The sequence below is a fragment of the Pungitius pungitius genome, chromosome 2, assembly GCF_949316345.1.
Source record: "Pungitius pungitius chromosome 2, fPunPun2.1, whole genome shotgun sequence".
NCBI classification, from domain to species: Eukaryota; Metazoa; Chordata; class Actinopteri; order Perciformes; family Gasterosteidae; genus Pungitius; species Pungitius pungitius.
In genome coordinates this window covers 3,563,704-3,584,925 of record NC_084901.1, presented here as the reverse complement: position 1 = coordinate 3,584,925, position 21,222 = coordinate 3,563,704, and the positions used below count along the sequence as shown (strand labels likewise).

The window sequence follows — 21,222 nt, the reverse complement described above, 5'->3', positions numbered from 1 at the left end:
AAATGTGTCATTAATTAATTCAAATACAGATTCATGTTATGTAAAATACATATATACTTATTTCACTATTTACATTTAGATTTCATGATCCTGCGTTGCAGTGCTTCATGAATTACTTAAAACTGTCAAACTGACCCATCAAAAGTTGGTAGGCGGAACCTAACGCCTGATTGGTTACCCTGTGTATCAAGTCAAGACAATTCCGGATACTGGATTGATGCAGAGCTACTAAACGACTGAATCCATCCACCCCACCGTGGACAACAAATCTCCACCTGTTGCAAACACATGAATTGTAATGAAACATCTAGAAAGATGCATTGTTTATCTGCTAATATCACTGACCTGATGAGCTTATGGTGGCCATCTATATGCCACAAAGAGTTTGGGCCAGGAACAAAATACTGCCGTGGCCAGGTCAGACTGGATTCGCGTTAGCCCCGCCCACTGACTTTGATGGGTCAGTTTGACAGTTTTAAGTAATTCTTGAAGCACTGCAACGCAGGATCATGAAATGTAAATGTAAATAGTGAAATATGTATTTTTTGTAAAATGAATCTGTATTTTAATTAATTAATGACACATTTAATTACACATTTATGTATTTAATTCTAATTTTAATTAATTAATGACACATTTAAGTACACATTTATGTATTTTTTTCTAATTTTAATTAATTAATGACACATTTAAGTAATTGTTTTATTGTGTATTTATTTACTTAATTGTGGCACTTTTAGTCCTCCATAGTAGTAAGGATGTTTCACTCAAAACAACAAAAGATGCCCTCATGATGGTATTGGACAAAATGTCAGAGGATCACTTAAGTAAACATTTTTAAATACTTTGGAAAATCAGGATAGGCGGGTATTCTCAATTGATCTATTGTTGTAAAAACCAGCACTTTGATTTAGCTCTTTGCTTTAGTTCTTTGGATACATTTTAGAAAGCATCCAACTAAAACTACACGCTAATAGAGGACAAATATTTGTCTGAAGTGTCAAGTGTTCTGACATTTTTGTTTCCCGTGCTATCCTATGGGTAAGCCATTCTAAAACTAATAAGGTTAAGCAAACTGAATGAGTGGTTGATTTCCGTAGTGGCTTTACATTAGACAGTGGCGTCTTGTGAAACTTTTCCTGCCAATGAACTGGGGTAAAAAGGTATCTACAGTGATGTAAGTGAGTAATTAGATTGGTAAGACTACAAAAAGGACACTTGGGCTGTAAAAAGAAAACCAAAAGACAAAATGTTTCCTGGAGGAAGTTGGGTGCAAATGTCTGAGAGCGAACCCCTCTAAAACGCTGCGTGACCTCACCTGACAGCCTAGTAAACACTCCCAGAGGCCTGTGAGCTGGAATGAGCCATAAAACGCCTGGGTACCCATCCCCCATCATAACAGGGAGAAAGTGAATCCTCCGAAGACCAAATGGTTAAGTTGGGTGGAGGGACAGCAGTAAAAAACAAAAACATGGAGAAAAAATGCCGGGGTAGCAGAAAAGATGCAACCAAAAGTTTTGAAAGGACATCCCAATTCACACACAACCGTCCTCCCACCAACAACACATGCTCCCTCCTCTCAGTTCAACTGATGTCCAAAGTGCAGCCTTGGGGGATTCAAACCAACAATATTACGAGTCTAACCGGGCTCAGCAACCACTCAACTCTGTATTGGAGAAACAGAACCGAAGCGCACCTGGCTGCATGCGGACCATTTACACCACCCGAAGGAGCCGGTAAAGAAAACCTTATGTTCTTTCTTTAAAAAAAGAAAACTTTTGAGAGCTCAGACAATGCATTTTTCTGCTAGTTTACGTCTGATTGGATTGATCTCTACCTCCTTATGTGGTGAACCTTTTAAGCCTGTGTTTCTAAACGTGCAGGTGTTTTCAACGTTGATTCAAAAAGGTTTTTATTTAAACGTCTCAGTTGATTGATGCAGTTACACTTTATTTTATGAATCACGGGTGCATCAGTGAGGATAATGATTGATTGATTGATTGATTGATTGATTGAGTGATGAATTGGTTGATTTGTTTTTGTTTTTACAATTAAAACTAGAAATTAATGAACTAAGAAAATGTAACTGTGACCGTTGTGAAGTTTGCAAATGACACATTTTGGAGTTACACATACTGCCAACCCTGTCTTAACTCCACATAATCATTATCCATGAACAGTTAATTTCCCAGCTCTCAATGCAGGAAGCCAATGCAAACTCTTCCGAAAGTTTTAATGTCATGAAAGTGGATGTCAGCAGAGCCATCAACTGGAACCGATCCCACAATGCAAACCAAATAAAACCTGTTGCGTAATTATCATAGCTGGCTCAGACACAAAGCCCCTGGCAGGAAATGAGTATTATCATATTCCTCTGCATGTGTTTCCCCTCAGTCCGCCAGGGAGATTTTAGCCAACATTTGTTTTCAGTAATATATGTTCCATTTTGCAGATATCCATCAACAGTTTGGGGCATTTTAACACATTTTATCAATAAGACTGGAAGGACATCCATCTATTGTGTGCACAATTCAGTGAAGGTTTCAATCAATCAATTTTTATTCATACTTTGTTATTGTATTTTAAAACATTGACATTTCTTCATAAATAGCTAGTTACTTATTGTTCAGGTGCCACCCTCGATCTAAATGTTGCACTAAATGCATATCAGATGGACAGTTTCACTTGTTGTTAATTTCATCCGGAACCTTTTTCAGGCTTCTGGTTGGAAATACCAGTAGAGGGGCTCAGTGGAGGTACGTTTGTTGTGTACAGGTCACACTCTGACCATCCAGTAGCGTAATAACAAACTTCAAGTTACTGTAACTGTTGGTAGCCTCTGCAGCCCAACGGCAAGTTGCATCATGCTGAGAGACATTAAAGTCTTTGCTGCATTCAAGTCTTTGCCGTCATCAGTGGAAATTAGCGCGACCTCGTGAAAAGGGTCACCGATCCTGATGCTGGCCAGCTTGTGCAAAAACAATTTGCCCGAGACCAGCGTGCAGTAAAATCCGCCCTGATTAAGCTTGACCTCTTTCCCTTAACACCCTCCACCGCCAATCACGTTTGTACTTAAGATGAGTCGTCTCTCTGCACGTTGTCGCGGTCAAGCTGCAAAACGTGACGTCCCTCCGAAAATTGGATTGTAGGTGATCACGAAAATCAGTATTTACCATACAGAACAAATAAATTACCTCGGACTCACAGAATTCCCATGACCTCAGCACATGAATACATTCATGCTTGATGTCTCTAAAAAAGCATCTAAAAATGTTTTGGACTATATTCCAATGGCGTTCATACAGTCAACTTCAGCCGGCTTCATCGTGCATCACGCACAAACTACCAATACAAGCTGAGTACATTGGACTAGACAAAATGCGGAGGCCAAGTGATGATGTTTAACATTATTACAGGGAGACCTTAACTGATTATAAAACAGCCTCATTTGAATTTCTCTTCATGAACTACAAAGGTTGGGGGCCATCCAGTTGGGGCCCTCGGGCACCCAATATCTAAAGGGGGCCTTGTTAAAAAGGGTCAATGTCACATTACTCGCACTCGAGGCGATCAACTGTCAATTACAATTAGACTGAGCTGTATTTGCAAACTTTGCATTCATCCCACAATCTGTATTGACTGCAAACACTGTAAGTCTTAATAGTTTGAGGATTAATGAATCCTGATCTAATCACGCGGTGGACATTAGCAGCACAAAATTAGCACATAAGATCACCAAAGGACACTGAGGGATTTCCGAGTGGAGTTTCATGCCGTCCAAAGGAGGACGGGTTGTACATTAGGAACAAGAAAAACAGGTAGGCTTGTATTAGCCTGTTTGTAAGTGGGTCATGTCTTAAGTACTAAAAAAGCTTAGTCCACTGTACAACACCACGGGTGACGGATGACCTTTGATCCGAGGAGAATCTCATTGGCCTTGGGAAGCTTTGGTGTCATCATGAATGACAGGTTGGCACAGGTCAAATTAAGACGTGTTCGTACAAATACAGGGAGGAGAGAGGTACATCCGTCATTTGTCACTACGCTTGAAAACTGGCTGAAGGAGGACAGAGGCCAGAACAAACTTACAGAGTTTAAGGTAAGCTTTGGTTCCTGTGGGGAAAAGAGATTGATAGGCGTTGATGGTTGGGGTTTTGGTACACGTTTGTCTTGCAACGGGTGCTTTTTAGCTTTATATAAAAATGTATAACAATTTGTTTCGTTTGCATCGCACCTGTATCGCAAAAAATGGGTCAGAAAGCTCTACATTGAGAAAGAAGGGGCACAAACGTCCAAACAGGTGTGGCGGCTTTGTCTTTGATCCACGGCCATCCCATAATGAGTTCCAGGCTAACGTAGCATGCATCCAGAATTCAAACAAGCACCAGATGGCATCGGAGGGGTATCCAGAAGAAGCTTATGACATGGTTGGATCGAAGATGACACAGCAGATTCAGATTTATTGCCCTTTTCACTTCTGTTTTTTTGTTTCTGCACAAGTTACATAGTGTCTATTTATCGTACCTCACTTTACGCCTGTGAGTGGACAGAGTCGCGCCATCTGGCCTTTCCCTCAACAACCATCGATAACTCTGGAAACAATTTGGTTCTCGTTAAGTGAATGTTTGCATATGTGTTGCATGCATCATTGTATTACCTTTGCAAACCAAAAGCAAGTGAATTTGCAATCGAAAGCCAGATATACAGCATGCATCTCAGTATCAGGATCACATGTCTTCGGCAGGCTAAATAGGAAAATAAATGACCCAGAAGGAGCAGGTTACTCTCAGCTGCCGTTGGAGCTCAATGATAATGGCATCAGTGTGAGAGTTGGCAACATACGCTGGTGGACCCAACAAACTAGTCCTCAGGCTTCACCAAGATCCAGATCTAGACCATGAAACAGACAAAGGTTCAAATGCAAGAATATAGCCAGATTATATGGTCCTTGTCCCTCAAAGTCCCTGTCCTTTGCAATGATATGATCTTCTTGTCTGCAGTACGTTACCTATATATCTAAAATATGGTTTTGTTTGCATTTCCATCATAGATTCGGCATCAACATGGCACGTCTCCTCAGCCTTTTATGCTTGTGCCTGATTGGGCAAGTTCTGGGCCAAGACATGCCCTATGAGGAATTCATTGCCCAGATCCAAGCCTGTCCTAAAGAGTGTCGCTGCCCCGCTAACTTTCCTCGGGCTGTCTACTGTGACAATAAAGGCCTGAAGAGCATCCCCAACATCCCTCCACACACATGGTATCTCTACCTGCAGAACAATCTCATTGAAGTCCTGTCAGCGGATGCCCTCCGTAACGCCACCGAGCTGCGCTGGTTGAACCTAAACCGCAACAAAATCAATACGAACGGAGTGCAAGAAGGCGCCCTAAGTGCGATGTCTCACCTGGCGCACCTGTACATGGATGAGAATCTCCTGTCCTCTGTGCCGTCTCCCCTGCCGGCCAGCCTGGAGCATCTACGTCTGTCTCGCAATCGCATCTCCAGTATCCCTTCTCGTGTCTTCATTGGTCTCGATAAGCTCAACCTCTTGGACCTCCAAGGAAACAAGCTGATGGATGATGATGTGACAGAGGTGAGCTTGAAGGGTCTAACAAACCTGGTGCAGATCAATCTCGCCAAGAACCAGCTCAGCAGCATGCCCATTGGCTTACCACCCAGCACTACCCAACTTTTTCTTGACGGAAACAACATTGAAAAGATCCCAGCTGGCTACTTCAAAGATTTGCCAAATGTGGCATTTCTCAGGCTCAACCACAACAAGCTTGGCAGCGATGGAGTTCCCACAAATGTGTTTAATTTCTCCAGCATTATGGACTTGCAGCTGTCCCACAACCAGCTGACCGAGGTTCCCTTCATTCCCTCCGGCCTTGAACAGCTTCACCTTGACCACAACAATATCAAAAGTAAGTTTTGCACTTATCTGATTCATTCGGGCTGCAGATTCAGTGTTTCTTGCGTGTAACCATTGAATAGGAGTATTCATCGGAGAGGTACCCTGTGATGTTAATGTGACTCATTCGGTGCCTTTGTTCATTTACAGCTGTGAGTGGCGCCAACATCTGTCCCGTTGCCGCCGAAGCCATGGATGACGATAACGACAGCGTTCCTCGACTGCGCTACCTCAGACTGGACGGAAATACAATCAAGCCACCAATTCCCAGGGATGTCGTCCTGTGTTTCCGTCTCTTGAGGTCCATTGTCATCTAAAGAACCCCAAAATTATGGAGGCATATTGTAATTTCCCACAACTTACCTGTGAATCTGGACTGTCGTAATATTTGCATGTTTATGAATGTTAACATGATTTGCGTAGAATTTGCATGTTTGTGCAGCTCAAATGTTGGTCATTAATTGGCATCAAGTTGTTTCACTTCATAGCTCCTTTCAGTTCCCCAAAACACTCATTTTGTTGCAGTGAAATTTAAATAAAAACGAAAAGAAAGTAAATTGACGGGGAACTGACTGATAAGAAGCTTTATTGATGCTGCAATGTGTTGACCACTAGTTGTGCCTTATGTTGGTGTAAACATTTTAATTCAGAATAAAGATTTGATCATTATTTAGAATGAAAGTGATTTTTGCTGATAGGAGTACTAATTACTTGTTGAAGAGGCATCATTAACCATCTTTGAACGGTATTCAAAAAATTTTTGGAAAAATGTTGCTTTACACTCGTAGACTTGAAGCCAAATGAATAGTCTTGTATTTTAAAATGACTCTATTCTACAAATATGCATATTTAACATAGTTAATTTATTTTTATTTAATATTGGAGTAAAAAGAGAATACAAAGAAAATCAATGGACAACTTTCCTTAATGCTTTTAAATGCCAAAACACTTTTTCATTTATCTCTTTTCTGAAGAAACTGACCAAGGGAATTCATTTAAATTGTCTGAATTATGAATAAATCCTCTGAAGATGAGCATGTGCCTGGTGAAATTCTTGCAACTTGAATGTAAATGTGCATGTACGAATAATAATTACACAATTTGTGGCATGGCAAAACATCAACACAACATCAAGATCCACATTTATTAATCAACCATGGAAAAGTTCCATTTATGTGAAATGTCTTACAATAAACTCTGTCATGCACTGTGCATTTGTCATTGGCTCAAGCATTTTGGGGTCTTCAGCGCTTTGCCCTTCTGAGAAAGCTCAGCTGAAGAAAAGCCCCAAATATAAACCTCAGCCTATATGGCAGGTGCAGAAGGATTAGTGGAATTCCCGCCAGGTCCTTTTCCCCTCACTCATCAAAAGGTCTCGAGTTACCGTGGCAGGTGAGAGAGACGGGTGGGCAAAATTGCGAGCAAATAAAACTGACAGAGTGGGTTTTTTTTTTTTTTTTTTTTTTTAAACAGTGCACATTGAAGTGTACGCAGCACCTTCATGAACGCACACACCCGCGTCGGCGCAGGATCGCGAAAGAACTTCTTCCCTCAGGTCCCTTGGCCTTTCATCCCGTCAGTTGTGTTACAGTATCCCGAGACTGAGTGCGGAACCGTAGTTTAGGCACAACGTTTAGGAGGCGACTGTGCAATGAGAGAGAAGCTTCGACCACGAGGGGGTATGGGGGGATACATGGGGGGATATAGGAAGGGGGGGGCAGAGGCCTTCCTCCAAGCGGGGACTTCCTCTCAGCGCCGTGCTAACAGGGGCTTCTCACAGAGGTCCCATTGTGTACAAGAGCTCCGTAGATCCCCCCCCTCCCCGCCCGCACCTGACCCCCCCCCCCCCCCCCATACATGAAAGCTGCACATGCCGGAGTTTCACCAGGATAAATATTTCAGTCTGATTGAGCCACACTGTCAGAAGAATAAAGAATACACTTGTAAGAGCTAAGTATTTTGCCTTTTGGCGATGGGGGGGGCTTTGCACTCTTAGTCTGTGTCTGGTGTCTGTGTGTGTGTGTGTGTGGTATTTGGGATGGTCGTGCATTTGGGCGGACGGTGCGGGGTGGGTGCTCTCGTATACTGACCAAAAGCAACGCGCTCTGGTCCAATCAGCCTCAGTGCCTACCTTCACACATAAGCGGCAGGGCACTCAGGTCTGGCCCAGCGCACAGACCTACACACACACACACACACGCACACACACTTCCCCCCCCCCCCCCCCCACACACACACACACCTTAACGCACACAGTGCTTTCACACACCTAACAACACACGCCCTCCCCTCTCCCAGCAAGGCACCCTGCGCGACCTCTCACCATTGGCCAAGTCCCGGAGCCCTCAGCATCTCCATCACGGCTGCAGGGGCCATTCGGGAAAGCAGGAGACAGAGGTAAGCGTTCTTGGTGCTATCTTCATGCCGGCTCGCCGGCTCTGTGGTGCCGGGGGAAGGGGGGAGGGGGGGAGATTAGGCGCTGCTCAGGCCCATCCGGAAAAAAAAACACCACCTTTCAACAGCCGCCTGGCCAATTGGTTGGCGGTGCGGCAGCTCTAATTTCCACTCGGAGATTTGCTTTGGTGACTGAAATGTGGACGTCCTTGCTGTCCTCTGGCAGGTTAGGATGTGATGGCTGGTAGTTTTTTAAGCGTCGGTACACGTGATTCAGGTGCGTTCGACAGGTGTGTGTACTTTCCCCTTGTGATGAATGTGGACTTTGCAACCCTCAAAGCCGTAGAGTTAATTTCTTTCAATTTATTGTCTCATCAAGCTGACTTTTTTGTACTCTCATTTTGCTAGAATATACCCCCTCCGATTCCCTAAGAGTGCCTTTAACGATCTCATTTGTAGTTATTTTGTTGTATTCTAAATTGTGTCCCTTATGCACAACTCGCTGGTTTGATTGAGGCTTTTCAAAAATCCTTTTCAAGTGATGAAAATATGCGGCTCGGTTTCTGCAACCTGTAGTGAAGGGACACCCGTCAGGTTTTTCTGGATATCAGGAATGCCCAACGCGAAGCCAAGCATAACACGGAGGCAGTCGGGAGGCTAGCCTAATGCACTGTGTCCACACACTGTACACTGTGATGGCCTGTATAAGCACACCTCTGTCTCTGGTAGAGTCCCCCTTTCAGCGTGACACGCTGGATTTCGTAGCCTCGTGACAAAAGGTTATTTCAGCGGGGATGCTCACCTTTTCTCAACGGGGTGCACTCAGGTCATGTTGGACCATCGCAGGTTGACTTTTTTCTAATTCGTCTCTCCCTCTGATATCAACACAGATTTGATTCAGGACATAAATAACCTGTCAACGTGGTTTTCTTTTTATTTCATATCTGTCCTCGTCCACAAATAGCAACAGAGGTTTTCTCAATTTTCTCTCTCTGAATGATGGGTGTGTTAAGACAGAGTGAGCATCTGTGAGAGGATGTGTCCTACCGAGTGTGTGCTAGAATGTGTCTGTGTGTATGTGTGTGTGTGTGTGTGTGTGGGGGGGGGGTCGAGTGTGTGTGTGTGTCTGTGTGTGCGTGTGTGTGTGTGTGTGTGTATCTTTGAGCACCTTCACTGCTGAATGAAGCTTTGCAGCAGTAACTCACTGCCATCCTGTCCACAAACCTCGGTGGAATTTGGAGTTTGAGTGCCGAGACAGGCAGCGACCGGCCCTCATAAAGGCCCTCTGTAAAGGGCGAGGGGTCGAGAAACCTCTCTCTCTCTCTCTCTCTCTCTCTCAGTCTTTTCCTCACTCTCTCCATCTTACCCTGAGGGCCAACATCTTGTCCGCGTATCTCTCTCTCTCTCTTTTTTTACTCTTCTTCCCTCGCTCTCCGTTTCTCTGCCCCGGCCTGCAGGACTCCCGTTAACTTTCTCTTCTCAATTCCTTGGTTTTCACACCATCCATCTCCAGCCTGCCATTGTGGCTACACCTTGCATTACTGTGCTTTAAAATTACAGATCATTTACTGCTACAGGTAAAGTCTGTGATGCCATCTTATTATGCGGTAATTAACGAATGCTAATCTAATCAGCGTTTCATATTTTAGAACATTGCTAACATAATGGACAGCAAGTATCTGGGGCACAGAGTGATACATGCTAATTTCTTTTTTTTTAAAACAGGATTTTAGTTTGAAATGAATCAACCTAAAATCTCTTGCAACACACTCACAACATTCACTAATGTTGAATAACTGCCAGATACTGAATTCCAAAGACAACATGGGAAAGGCCAAAATCCTTCAAGCTGAAAATAGATGACATGAAAGTACGTCATGCATAGAAGTGCTTGCCACCGCCCATTGATGAAAAGATCGACTTCGACTTCTGACCTTTGACACGTCACAGGCGAGCTCTGGTTTGTGCCAAGATGGCCGCTCCCTGAAATGGGGGGGGGGGGGGGCCTCCGGCAGCCGTGAGGCAAGATGCCGCCTGTATTTCGCTTCCTTCAGCTGTCTGCACCTCTGTAATGACATCACTGGTCTTATGAAGCTGGTGTCATGAAGACATGTTGAAGTGTGTTCCCTTAATACAAAGCCTGACCTTAATTGTAACTCCTGTGCTTCTGTACTTGTTCGGGATAGCGCAGAGGTATAGCATATATACATCAAAGAAGGTCCATTTCTGCCCGCTTGTTCCTTTTTCACAATCGTGTTTTGTCAGTGTCATGGGTCATGTGATGCCCTGTACTCCATCCACAGACCTAAACATTTTATTTTCCGGTTTCTCTGTCCGTGTCAAGGTGGACAACAGTATGACGATGCTTGTGCGGCTCGTGTTGGGACTCTTGGTCCTCAAAGCAGTGGTGGCCGGCCCCAGATTTTCCCGACAGGTGGACGAAGACGTGGACCAGGACACCTACGAGTATGAAGACGAGCTCACAATTGGTGATCCTCAGGTAAGCAACTGTCATGGTCGAGAGAAGAAATGTTTGTCTCTTGCATAATTGAACATCTATGAATGGTCATTACAAAGGGAAACCCTGTGACTTACTAATGCAACATTTATTTTTAGCAGTTCACTTCATTGAAGGGTTTTTTGGAGCTGGTTTTGGACCCGAGCTCCCCGGGTTCATAAAGCAGACGAGCGTTCTGCTGATACCACCATTTGGTCCATTGATGAACGTTCTGCTCTCCAGCTTTTTTATTTCATTTAGCTGTTATACCTTAGCCGGCCACCATTTAGGTGGGAGTTTCCACAGGAGTTTTCATACATGGAATCAAACAATATGTAAGCAATATATATATATTTGGATTAAAGAATTGAGGAATGAGGAGCCAAACATTTTGATTTGTTTGTTGTTCTTTTTTTATGGTTTCAATTTTCATTTCAACTCAATATATATATATATATATATATAAATACATACATGCACTTATTTTTATTAGTTAGTTTTATTACTTTTTTATTTGACTGCAGTGTAGAAATGGCAGAAAGAGGGAGAGGGCTGTGAGATCCAACAAAGGCCGGAACGGATCTGGGAATGTAGCGGTTCCATGGCACCAGATGAGTGGAGATCATTGGCAGGATGATGGCATCCAGACGTTCTTTTTAAATCAGCTCAAGTCGAGTGTTATGTGGCAAGACTGCAGGGGACGCCGGGATGGCAATCTTTAGCCAAATTCACGTTCCCCGTTTATACCGCTCTGTTGCATGGAAATTTGGCCACGGCATGTCAATGCTGGCCGATTTTCAACATTCTTCTGAGCCGGGGATTTAACTCAGACCTGATGTGGGCTGCACTCCCGCCGCTGCTCTTATCTAAAACCAATACCGCGATCCTGTGCAGAGTTGGGCAGATCTGACAAGGTGCTGCAGGAGCAAACAGCACAAAGCGGTGAATTGTTCCATTGGCCTCCTGCTTGAATTTAGGACGATTAGGTTCTGCTAAGTGCTCAAGTGTGGGAAAGTTGTGGCTTCGATAATGCCTCCCTGTTTAACAAGCCTGGATATGACACAGCAAAATGCATTTGATTTAACGGGAGTCTGTGGGAGCGGTTGGAGGGAAAAAAGCTTTCCCATCTTGTTTTTCACACTGAATAAAAGCAGAGTTTGGAATCGTAGGGAAATAGCGTATTGCAAGGATGCGTCCCGTTGCTCCGTCTTCCGACAGTTTAAAGAGCAGAGGGGGCCGCTCTTCAGATAGACCCGGCTGCTCAAGAAGGGTGGTGATCATACAGATTTTTATTCACACACACAAACACACGGGATGTCAGGGGAGAAATGAAGCGAGGGTGACCTCCACGCCTCTGGAATGCTGACTCTTTACTTTCCACACGCAGCCCTCTGTTTGGATTTCTCCCCTTTTCTCCCCCGGGGGCTCGTCTCTTTTGAGAGCGGCGGCAAAGGCTCGTCTACGACAGTAATCCAAGCGAATTGTCTGCAGTCCGCTGCGTTCACCAAGTCTAGGTTCATTTAGGCGTCTTCTTAGTTCCAAACGGGACATTCGGTCGCTGGTGTGGAACCAGCTCAGAGGGTTTTAGGTCATTTCTGAGCCTGCTCTTCGTTACGCCGCTGTGGCGGATTACTGTCTACGGTCTTGTCAGCCAACTGTAGAACTTGCTCCACTTTGAACAATAATGAATCAAAACAGTATCCAAGTTTCCCCCCAATGCAGTCATTAATATCACAATCTTGTCTGCTTGTATTAAATAACACAGGGATCATTTTGACCCCTCCTCTATGCGGTAAATATGAAGCTACAGTTGATTTAGCTCAGCATAAAGCCTGGATTCGGGGCGGGGGGGGGGAACAGCTCGCCGTCCAAAACGTGCACACCAACACTTTTAAAGCTGACGTTTGTTTAATCTGTTTTAAAAAATGATGTTTTCTTTATGTTTGCCAGGACTCCCATTTAAAAGAGATCACACGTCTCAATTGGACTAAGCAGATGACGTTATATATAAATAAAGGTTCAATTAAGAAAATGGAAAAACTGCAGGAAGTTACTGCAGCCAACGTATCATATTTCATTTACAGATTTGAGTGTCATCCATCTTGAACGTGTGACTTGGCGAGGAAAGCGAATTTCCCCAAATGCTCAACAGTTCTTTTGAAGCGCCGATATTCCGTGGCCGTTCGCTCTGGACGGGGGTCGCTAAAGAAATGCGACTCAAAAACGCAGCACGTGGCTTTCCACTGGAATCGGGACCTGCCAGTGGCAGAGTGTCTGTGGACGAAGCACAGTGCTGCGCGACGTCCCGGCCCTTCGCACTCGGGGTCATCTGATCATTTCAGTTTGCTGCAGAGGAAGCAGCTGGCGAAGTGCTTCGGGCGGGAAGGGGGGGGGGGGGGGGGAACTGATGTCCGAAACGTCCATTTGCAGCGCTGAATGCAGCCACTGATTGACACGCGCCACCATCCCAACGCCTGTGCATTCTGCGTTCCCAATGCTTTTTTCCAGAGCTTTTTTCCCCAGTATTTTTAGTTAGTTAGCTTTTCGTCTCTTCTTTCCCCTCGGGTGTATGTGTTTGCTTTGGGGGGAAAAGGGGGGGAAATGAAGGGGAGAGCTGCACCGAGAGCAAACTCTGGACAACACTTTTCAAAGGCCTACCTTGTTGTATCTCAAACTGTGTCTCTGCCAAGCTTTAAAATGTGACTGGGCGTCCCTTCATTGCTGCGTTTGAACACTTTTTTTTACGCATAGGACATTCTGCTGCGATCAATCACTTAATGGCAGCACGTTGTTTGAGTTGATTTACGGGAAAGGATGTGTGAGTTTCGGTACCTCCTGGCTTTCTGACTTTTGACTACCGTGGTCGCGTGTAGCCGAGAGGACTAAAATATGGATTTGTGCAGCTACCATGAGTGTCTTGGTTCCACAAGGACCATTCCCTTTTTGCAGGGTTTAAGTCAGCCCCGTTGGTGCGCGAGAGGGTGTCAGGTGTTACCTGTGGCGGTGTGTAGGGGCTCATTGCCCTCGCATGGAGAACCATGGAACTGCAGGTTGGATCGAACATCAGAGAGCGACTGCCGAGGCTGCAGCTGCAATTACAGATGGATACGCCTGAAGCTTTTAATGAAGTAACCACAAAGGATTATTGTTTTGCCAGGGCTGCGGTTTACGCGGTTGTGCCTGACTACACCCAGCTTAGGATCACATGTAGAAGGGCTTTTTTTCACATGGGAGTATTTAATTTTTTTAAGATAAAGAATAGAAAATCTCATATTCTAGGTTGACACAAACAAGAAGTTCAGACTGAAACGATATGAAGTCTGAAAAGAAAGTAACCCCCTGTTATAAAATGTCCACTATGGTCTTTCCTTGAAGTCGCATGTATATCTGTATACTTTGCTGCCACCTAGTGGTTCCAACATGGTTGTTGTTTTTTGGTCTGTGTTAAAGAGATGCATCAGTTGGACTGAGATAAATAAGAGCTCACTTTCTTCATTTCCATTTATATTATGATTAAATGTTAACAGTTCCAAATTCTACCAAGGTGTTTGTATTTGTTTCTAACTTGTCCTGTATATCATCTATGCTTATAATTCATCTAGCTGGAAGGGATGGAAGTTATACAGCGGATGGGACCACCAAATGGGATATCAAGACTTTGATTTTGACAGATATTGTTCACATGGAATTGGAGGAGATTTTAATGAGTAGGCTCAATCATCTGCTCAGAATAAAGCTTCATCACAAAGCTGATCTGTGACCAGAGATGAGATCTGCATGCATATGAAAGTTACCATCTTTCTGCATTTTGACTCACTGCTGCCGTCTTCTCCTCAGATAGAGATTGGAACACTGGCCCCACCTGACTTTAACTACCCTGTGACCGATGCCCTGTATGAAGAACAAGAAGAAGAGGAGGAGGAGTTGCCTCTAACCCCTCGGCTCATCTCTCAGGGCTCAGGGGGGTCCGGGGATCTCATGGGCCCAAACACACAGAAAGGTCTGAAACAGCACACACCCGTAACCTTTGAGTCCCTCGCGTTCCCCGGGTTCAGGAGTGAGAACCAAAGCAAAGATAGACTAATCTACTTCTGCATCTTCAGCAGTCACCTTTTCCATGTGCACGTGTTCCATTTAACTAGCTGTTAACGGTTAAATGTGTCCTTTTCAATAACTGTGTCCATTTGTCTCCATTCGACTGCTTAACCCGATCGTCATTAATGATCCATTTCATCTGTCTGTTTATTAATACCTAATCTTGTCTCTAACAAGAGGTGGAGCTGCGTCTGACGCCCATTGACATCCTTCATGTGTCCGGTGATTTTGGGGGCTCCGTAGGGTCCGGCGCCTCTGGAGCCTCTGGGGCCTCTGGGGCCTCTGGGGCCTCTGGGGCTTCTGGGGCTTCTGGGGCTTCTGGGGCTTCTGGGTCGGGAGGCTCAGGGGACCTGCTGGTCTCCAGCGGCTCTGGGGGATCTGGTGACATTATCCTGATCTCCGGAGCCTCCGAGGAGCTGGTGAGCTCTGGGGGATCTGGTGACATTATCCCGATCTCTGGAGCCTCTGAGGAGCTTGTGAGCTCTGGGGGATCTGGTGACATTATCCTGATCTCCGGAGCCTCTGAGGAGCTGGTGAGCTCTGGGGGATCTGGTGACATTATCCTGATCTCCGGAGCCTCTGAGGAGCTGGTGAGCTCTGGGGGATCTGGTGACATTATCCTGATCTCTGGAGCCTCCGAGGAGCTTGTGAGCTCTGGGGGATCTGGGGAATTCTTGGTGTCGGGGGATATCTTGATATCTGGGGATCTCTCAGGGTCCGGGGATATTTCCGGAGCCTCCGGGGACCTTGGCTCTGGGGTTCCCATTGAATTCCCGCTGGGCTCCGGAGGGTCTGGGGACCAGTCTGGTTCTGGGTTCTCTGGAGATCTCGTGAGCTCAGGGACCTCTGGAAGCTCTGGGCTTTCTGGGGACTCTGGTGAGTCTGCTGACTCAGGGATAACATTGTTATCTGGAGGTTAGTACAGTGGCAACTCTACCATATTTCTCCATGTCTCTTACTATATGTTGATTCTGTCTTGAATTCCATTTAACTGCTGCGTTTTTTTAAATGTGGTTAAATGTCGATAACTTTTTTGTTCAATGTTCTTCTTAGCTCCCGTCTCATCTGACTGTCTCATGTGCGTGTGATTGATTGGTTAACGGGATGATTGATTGTCCATCTCCACCCTTCCCTAATGTCGTGTCTCCTAAACCCAACACCTTGGTTCTAACAAGACGAGGAGCTGCCCCTCATTTCTGAGCCGACCCCTAGCGAGGCGTCAGGTGCTTCAGGGGAGTTCTCAGGAGCTTCAGGAACCTCAGGGGCCTCTGGGGATCTTGGAGCCTCTGGAGACTTAGAGTTCTCTGGATCCTCTGGGGCTTCTGGTGTCTCTGAATCTGAAGAGACAGAGGTCCCAGAGGTCACTCTGGTCCCTGACACTGAGAAAGGTCAGTATCTAATCTGGATTTGTGGGTAAAATCTGTTACCCACAAATCGCTTTGCCAGTCATAAAGTTTTGGACAGGTCACAAAACAAGTTGAAATTGAAGTTTTTTGTTCGCTGCAATCGAGCTCACGTCATTTAACTTCCATTCCCGGGTTAAATGCCACAAACACAGAGTTAACGCTGCTAATGTAGTTACTTAATCACTGCGGCAAACAGCGGGCTGCTGTTTGCCAGAGCCGCCCATGCTGAGCTAACCTGTCTCTTTAACACCTAATCTTGTCTCTAACAAGAGGAGGGGCTGCTTCCAGCGACACCAGAGCCCCCTCAGGAGGGTGCTGGCGGTGTGGAAGAGTCAGGGAGCTCTGGTGAGCCCGAGGAGCCCGAGGAGCCTGTGATTGACTGGAAAGGTCAGTGGTTAACGTTGCGGGCCTGAGCGGAGGGGAGTGGGGAGCATGGTGGGATGGGAGAGTCCAGTCTGGCTCTTTATCTGCAAAGCCCAAACCCCTCTAAAAGACAAGGTGCTTTTTTGTTTGTTCCTCATTATATTCCGTCCCTCTCCTCTTCCTTCTGGTCCACGTTCTGCAGGTATGCCCACGTGCCTGCTGTGCACGTGCCTCGGCGGTTCTGTCTACTGCGATGACTTGAAGCTGGATAGTGTCCCGCCTCTTCCCAAAGACACCACTCACTTCTACGCCCGCTACAACAGAATCACCAAGATCAACAAGTCCGACTTTGCCTTCATGAGTAAGTCTGAATTAACATGAATCGAATATTAGAGCTATTAAGGACCAGATGTGGAGTGGACATGTTGGTTCCTTTTCCAGATAAGCTGAAGAGGATCGACCTGACCGCCAACGAGATAAAGTCCATCGACGAGAGGGCCTTCTTGGGTCTGCCCGAGCTGGAGGAGCTGGTGATTCGAGAGAACCACGTCTCACGGCTGCCCGCCCTCCCGGAGACCATGAGCCTGATCGACGCCAGCCACAACGACATCGGCAGCAAGGGCGTCCACCAAGAGGCGTTCAAGGTGCGCTTTTGAAATAGCAACGCTCTGTCACCGAGACTACCTTCAGGTTGAGTTCGCAAAGGAAAGGTGCGATGACGACTTGCATCTTGTCTTCTTCCACCCAGGACATGACGGGCCTGCTGTACCTGTACCTGACGGACAACCACATCGATTACATCCCCGTGCCTCTACCGGACAGCCTGAGGTCTCTGCACCTACAGGTACGCTTTGTCCTCCGGCTGCATCCACCCTCGCCGCTAGTCCACACGGACTGTGTTTACCTCTAATTGAGACACATGGAAAATGCAGATATACATGTGGTTTTGAGTGCATTTTTTTCGTTTGTGTGTGTTAGTCATGCAGTTATTAACTTTGCAGATGACTTGATTCATCAGAGAAGCATTTAAACAAATGGACCCCGATTCGCCCACGAGCTGAACCGCGCATATAGAAAAATATCTCTTTTTCAGACCTTGGGGATCCCTGCTACTATATCGATTATAAAATGCATGCTAAATGACTACCATGTGACTATTCCTGCCACCATTTGCCAAAACTCCCTGCAGACTCCATTCTAATCCTCCCACTTTTCGAATTATCAAGTCTCCTCTGCTCAGAGACCCTATCTCATCACGCATCCTCCACCATCTTCTCTTGCAGCGTAACAACATTCAAACGATGCACGGGGACACATTCTGCAACCTGAAAGATTTCAACTACATCAGGAACGCACTGGAGGACATCCGTCTGGACGGCAACCCCATCAACCTCAGCAGGACCCCGCAGGCCTACGTGTGCCTGCCCCGCATACCCATCGGGGATCTCTTTTAACCACACCGACCCCCTCGAATGCAACCACATGCACACATGCTTGTACATATTGACACACGCAGACCTGCGCGCCATCCGTCGCTCCTCAAACAAGTCGATTTTATTTCAGTTCCAAACGGCCACGCACGCTGCGGACTTATACCACGCGGATCAGTTAACAGATTTATACTCCGTAAAAAAAAAACATCCACCAAGTTACGAGTCAGATTCTGTCGATGCATCCATCTACTTCAAAACGCATGCACACATACGGACACACAAACACGTACGCGCAAGAAGTCGCTCAAAAGCCAAAGCGTTTCACAACTTGATTAAGAGAAAACGGTGGCATTTTGGAGAAATCTGTTTATTATATAAATCCTCAAATGTCATGTATGTGTCCGTGTCTCTTCATGACTGGCAAAAAAAATAAAAACAGTAATATTGTTTAAATGTTTGTTTTGTAAAAAAATAATAGTATTAATATTATTGACAAATCTTAACACTTTTGGAAATGTATACTAGCATAAAGTTATTGAAGCTGGAGCTTAATGGAAGGTAAATTGATGATCTAATGCAATAAAAGACGCATTTAAACACAATCATTTGTTGTAAAGTCTGTACTGTAATATAAAAGATTTATTCTGGAAAAAATATTTTTTACAAGATCTGGAATATTTGGTATATTAAATTTCAAACGTACAGTATCAGATACCAAAGGCTCTAATGTCCATTCAATCAGAGCGGGGGGGTGTTCTGATTGTGGATTGGGTTGAAGAATAATGCTAATAGCTTGCAATTGTGTGCTCTGTATGGAATAACCACAAAGTGAATAAAGTTGTTGAAGACCTCTCCAAACTAGGAGTGGCTCAAAGTTTTCATTGAAGTACGAGCATTTTGAATTGATGCAACCGAGGTGGAATACCAGAACCAAAAAATAAATAAACCAGCGCATCAAAGATTCTCAATCAGTTTTTCAAACAAGTTGAGGAACTGCTCCGTCCTGTCCGTGACAACCGAGTCTTTCTCCTGGCCGCCGCCCCCTGCGGCCTCCTCCGCCTTCTCTTTGGGTTCCGAAAGGCCGCCTGGCCCGGCTCGCTCTCGCTCCAGAGCCAGCCGGTTCCTCCTCACGGTGTCTTTGTCCTTCTCCACCAGCGCCCTCTTCCTCTCCATCACGGCCTTCTCCCTGTCCACCGTCACCCTCTCCCTCTCCAGCGAGGCTCTGTCCCGGTCCACGGCGGCAAACTCCCTGTCCAGCGCCGCCCTCTCCCTCTGCAGCACCTGCCGCTCCCTCTCAACCACCTGCCTCTCCCTCTCCATCACCTGCCTCTCCCTCTCCATCACCTGCTTCTCCCTCACCATCAGCCGCCTCTCGCCGTCCATCATGTCCCTCCCGTGCTCCATCTCTTGCCACTCGGCGCTCTCCCGGTTTCCGTCCTCCGCCGCCTCCTCCTCCTCGTCCTCGTCTCCGTTCAGGGAACCCTCGATGTCGGGTGGAGCAGCGTTTGGCGCCACGGACAACTTCCTCTTCTTGGGTTTGGAGATGGGAGGGAAATCGGCGTAGTCGGGATAGGCCTTTAAGATGGGGGCGCTGCCTTCCAGCCGACCCTCCATGGCGTCGTCCAGCAGATGGAAATAAGGCCAAGCGCCGGGCAACCCTTTTGCTCCATCCGACGGGTTCTTTAGCTCCTGAGGGAGAGGAGAGAGGGCAATTTATCATCCAAGAACTTGATACAACTATTATTATTCATTTTTTTACTGTACCTTGTATCTCTTCTTCATGTTTTCCCATTTTTTGGATGCTTGACTGTGGGTCATCTTGTGTTGTAAGCCCATGTGTTTCAGGATGGCTCTGAAATTACAATCATCTCAATAGCACACAATCATCAAAATCAGTTCAAACAATTGATAAATTGATTAGTCAATTGGGCATTGTTTTACTTTAATCAGATCATAGTGTAAAAAAAAGAAAATCTCAATGCAGAAGATCTTATTATGGTACTTCCCCCTTTACATTTTAACAGCGTAACATCTCTCTCTTTAACTTGTCAACATACCTCCATGCCCACATGGAAGTATTTTTCCTTCCAGAGAAGAGGTACTTGTTTGAAACCCTCAGCTTCACAAATTCTTCGACTTCATCTGCACTGACTGAGAGGGAGAGAGAGAAAGAATTTAAAAAATGTGGATCAAAAGAATTGTTTAACACTGCTTATTGTGCAGTGTATTTCGTTCCTGTCGTGTCTGTTATTCCCCCCAATTCTCTTACAAAATAAGAGTCCAGAAAAACAACAGATGTCTTTAATGTATTACTATGTTTATGGTATTTGCTCAAACTTCACATAGACCATTTTAGACAACAAACACAACCTAGCATCCCCACTTGAGGCAACCTGAAAAAAATATACGTGTACTCGTTGGGAACATTCCCTGTAGACTACCCTTGCGAGGGGTCCATGCTAACTCCAAGTACGTTAGCTAGCTTCAGTTACAACGTGACGTTTCTAGCTGACTGAACTCACGTTTGTATGGGGAATCCACGGGATTGTATTTGTCATAAGTGGTGCTCGTGTACGCGTGATCGTTGATTTCCATGGTGCACTTATTTCCCGTTCTTCGCTTTTGGCCTCGTTTATCGAGTGCCCTCCGTGAGAAAAAAAAGACCGCTCGTTCCTCCTTCAGAAGCGCCCTATTTCTCTCCTCGCTTGTTTTTGACGGAGTGCTCCACCGTGGCCGGAAAAGCGAGGACACCGATTGGCTCGCTGTCGCCCCCTAGTGTCGCGGCGGTTTAGCAACACTGCAAAATAATATTCAATTCCGCGTGCGCTCCGCTCTGTTCATACAAAAACTTGATTATTATAAAAACCAACTTTGAATGGAGGTCGCACGTTATTTATTTGCATTTATATCTACATATACTTTAACCAACGTAAGATGTTATGCTTAGTTTTCCGTGTTTTATCTTAAACAAGGTTAATGTTTTTGTCCCTTTACAACACACGGGGCCACGGTTCGATGTCCTTACTTCAGATAAATGTTTATTTCGTCCCGTGCACTTGGTCCAGCATCGGATTCGGATTTATTTATGTTCCTTGTATTTCTATTTTTCGTTGGCGGTGGAGTTT

The 21,222-nt window shown here is 45.5% G+C and overlaps 3 protein-coding genes across 3 annotated transcripts; 2 read left to right on the top strand and 1 right to left on the bottom strand.

Annotated features, from left to right (window-relative positions):
* Positions 1-1,565: 1,565 nt before the first annotated feature.
* kera (keratocan) lies at positions 1,566-7,109 on the top strand. The gene is given in 4 exon segments (XM_037460269.2): positions 1,566-1,670; positions 1,673-1,736; positions 5,051-5,922; positions 6,060-7,109. Coding segments are annotated over 4 exon segments (1,182 nt in total). The 5' UTR covers positions 1,566-1,591; the 3' UTR covers positions 6,227-7,109.
* On the top strand, positions 1,604-18,651 carry epyc (epiphycan). Its single transcript, XM_037460290.2, has 9 exons — positions 1,604-1,736; positions 8,208-8,306; positions 10,648-10,803; positions 14,638-14,800; positions 16,572-16,688; positions 16,867-17,025; positions 17,106-17,308; positions 17,413-17,508; positions 17,948-18,651. Exons 3-9 carry the CDS (start codon positions 10,660-10,662, stop codon positions 18,116-18,118), a joined length of 1,053 nt encoding a protein of 350 aa, XP_037316187.1. The 5' UTR covers positions 1,604-1,736; positions 8,208-8,306; positions 10,648-10,659; the 3' UTR covers positions 18,119-18,651.
* A 59-nt stretch (positions 18,652-18,710) lies between these two features.
* Positions 18,711-20,811, bottom strand: si:dkeyp-38g8.5 (uncharacterized protein LOC568385 homolog). The gene is made up of 4 exons (XM_037460297.2): positions 20,620-20,811; positions 20,155-20,248; positions 19,862-19,949; positions 18,711-19,786 (listed from the first exon to the last, which is right to left on the bottom strand). The coding sequence occupies exons 1-4, from the start codon at positions 20,690-20,692 to the stop codon at positions 19,052-19,054; spliced, it is 990 nt and encodes a 329-aa protein (XP_037316194.2). The 5' UTR covers positions 20,693-20,811; the 3' UTR covers positions 18,711-19,051.
* Between the last annotated feature and the right edge of the window lie 411 nt (positions 20,812-21,222).

Coding starts and splice junctions, on each gene's coding strand:
- epyc (XM_037460290.2), top strand. CDS start 10,660: ATGACGATGCTTGTGCGGCTCGTGTTGGGACTCTTGGTCCTCAAAGCA. Junction 14,801..16,571: donor GGGCCCAAACACACAGAAAG/GTCTGAAACAGC, acceptor GTCTCTAACAAG/AGGAGGGGCTGCTTCCAGCG. Junction 16,689..16,866: donor GCCTGTGATTGACTGGAAAG/GTCAGTGGTTAA, acceptor CACGTTCTGCAG/GTATGCCCACGTGCCTGCTG.
- si:dkeyp-38g8.5 (XM_037460297.2), bottom strand. CDS start 20,692: ATGGAAATCAACGATCACGCGTACACGAGCACCACTTATGACAAATAC. Junction 19,950..20,154: donor ACTTCCATGTGGGCATGGAG/GTATGTTGACAA, acceptor TTGTAATTTCAG/AGCCATCCTGAAACACATGG. Junction 19,787..19,861: donor ACATGAAGAAGAGATACAAG/GTACAGTAAAAA, acceptor CCTCTCCCTCAG/GAGCTAAAGAACCCGTCGGA.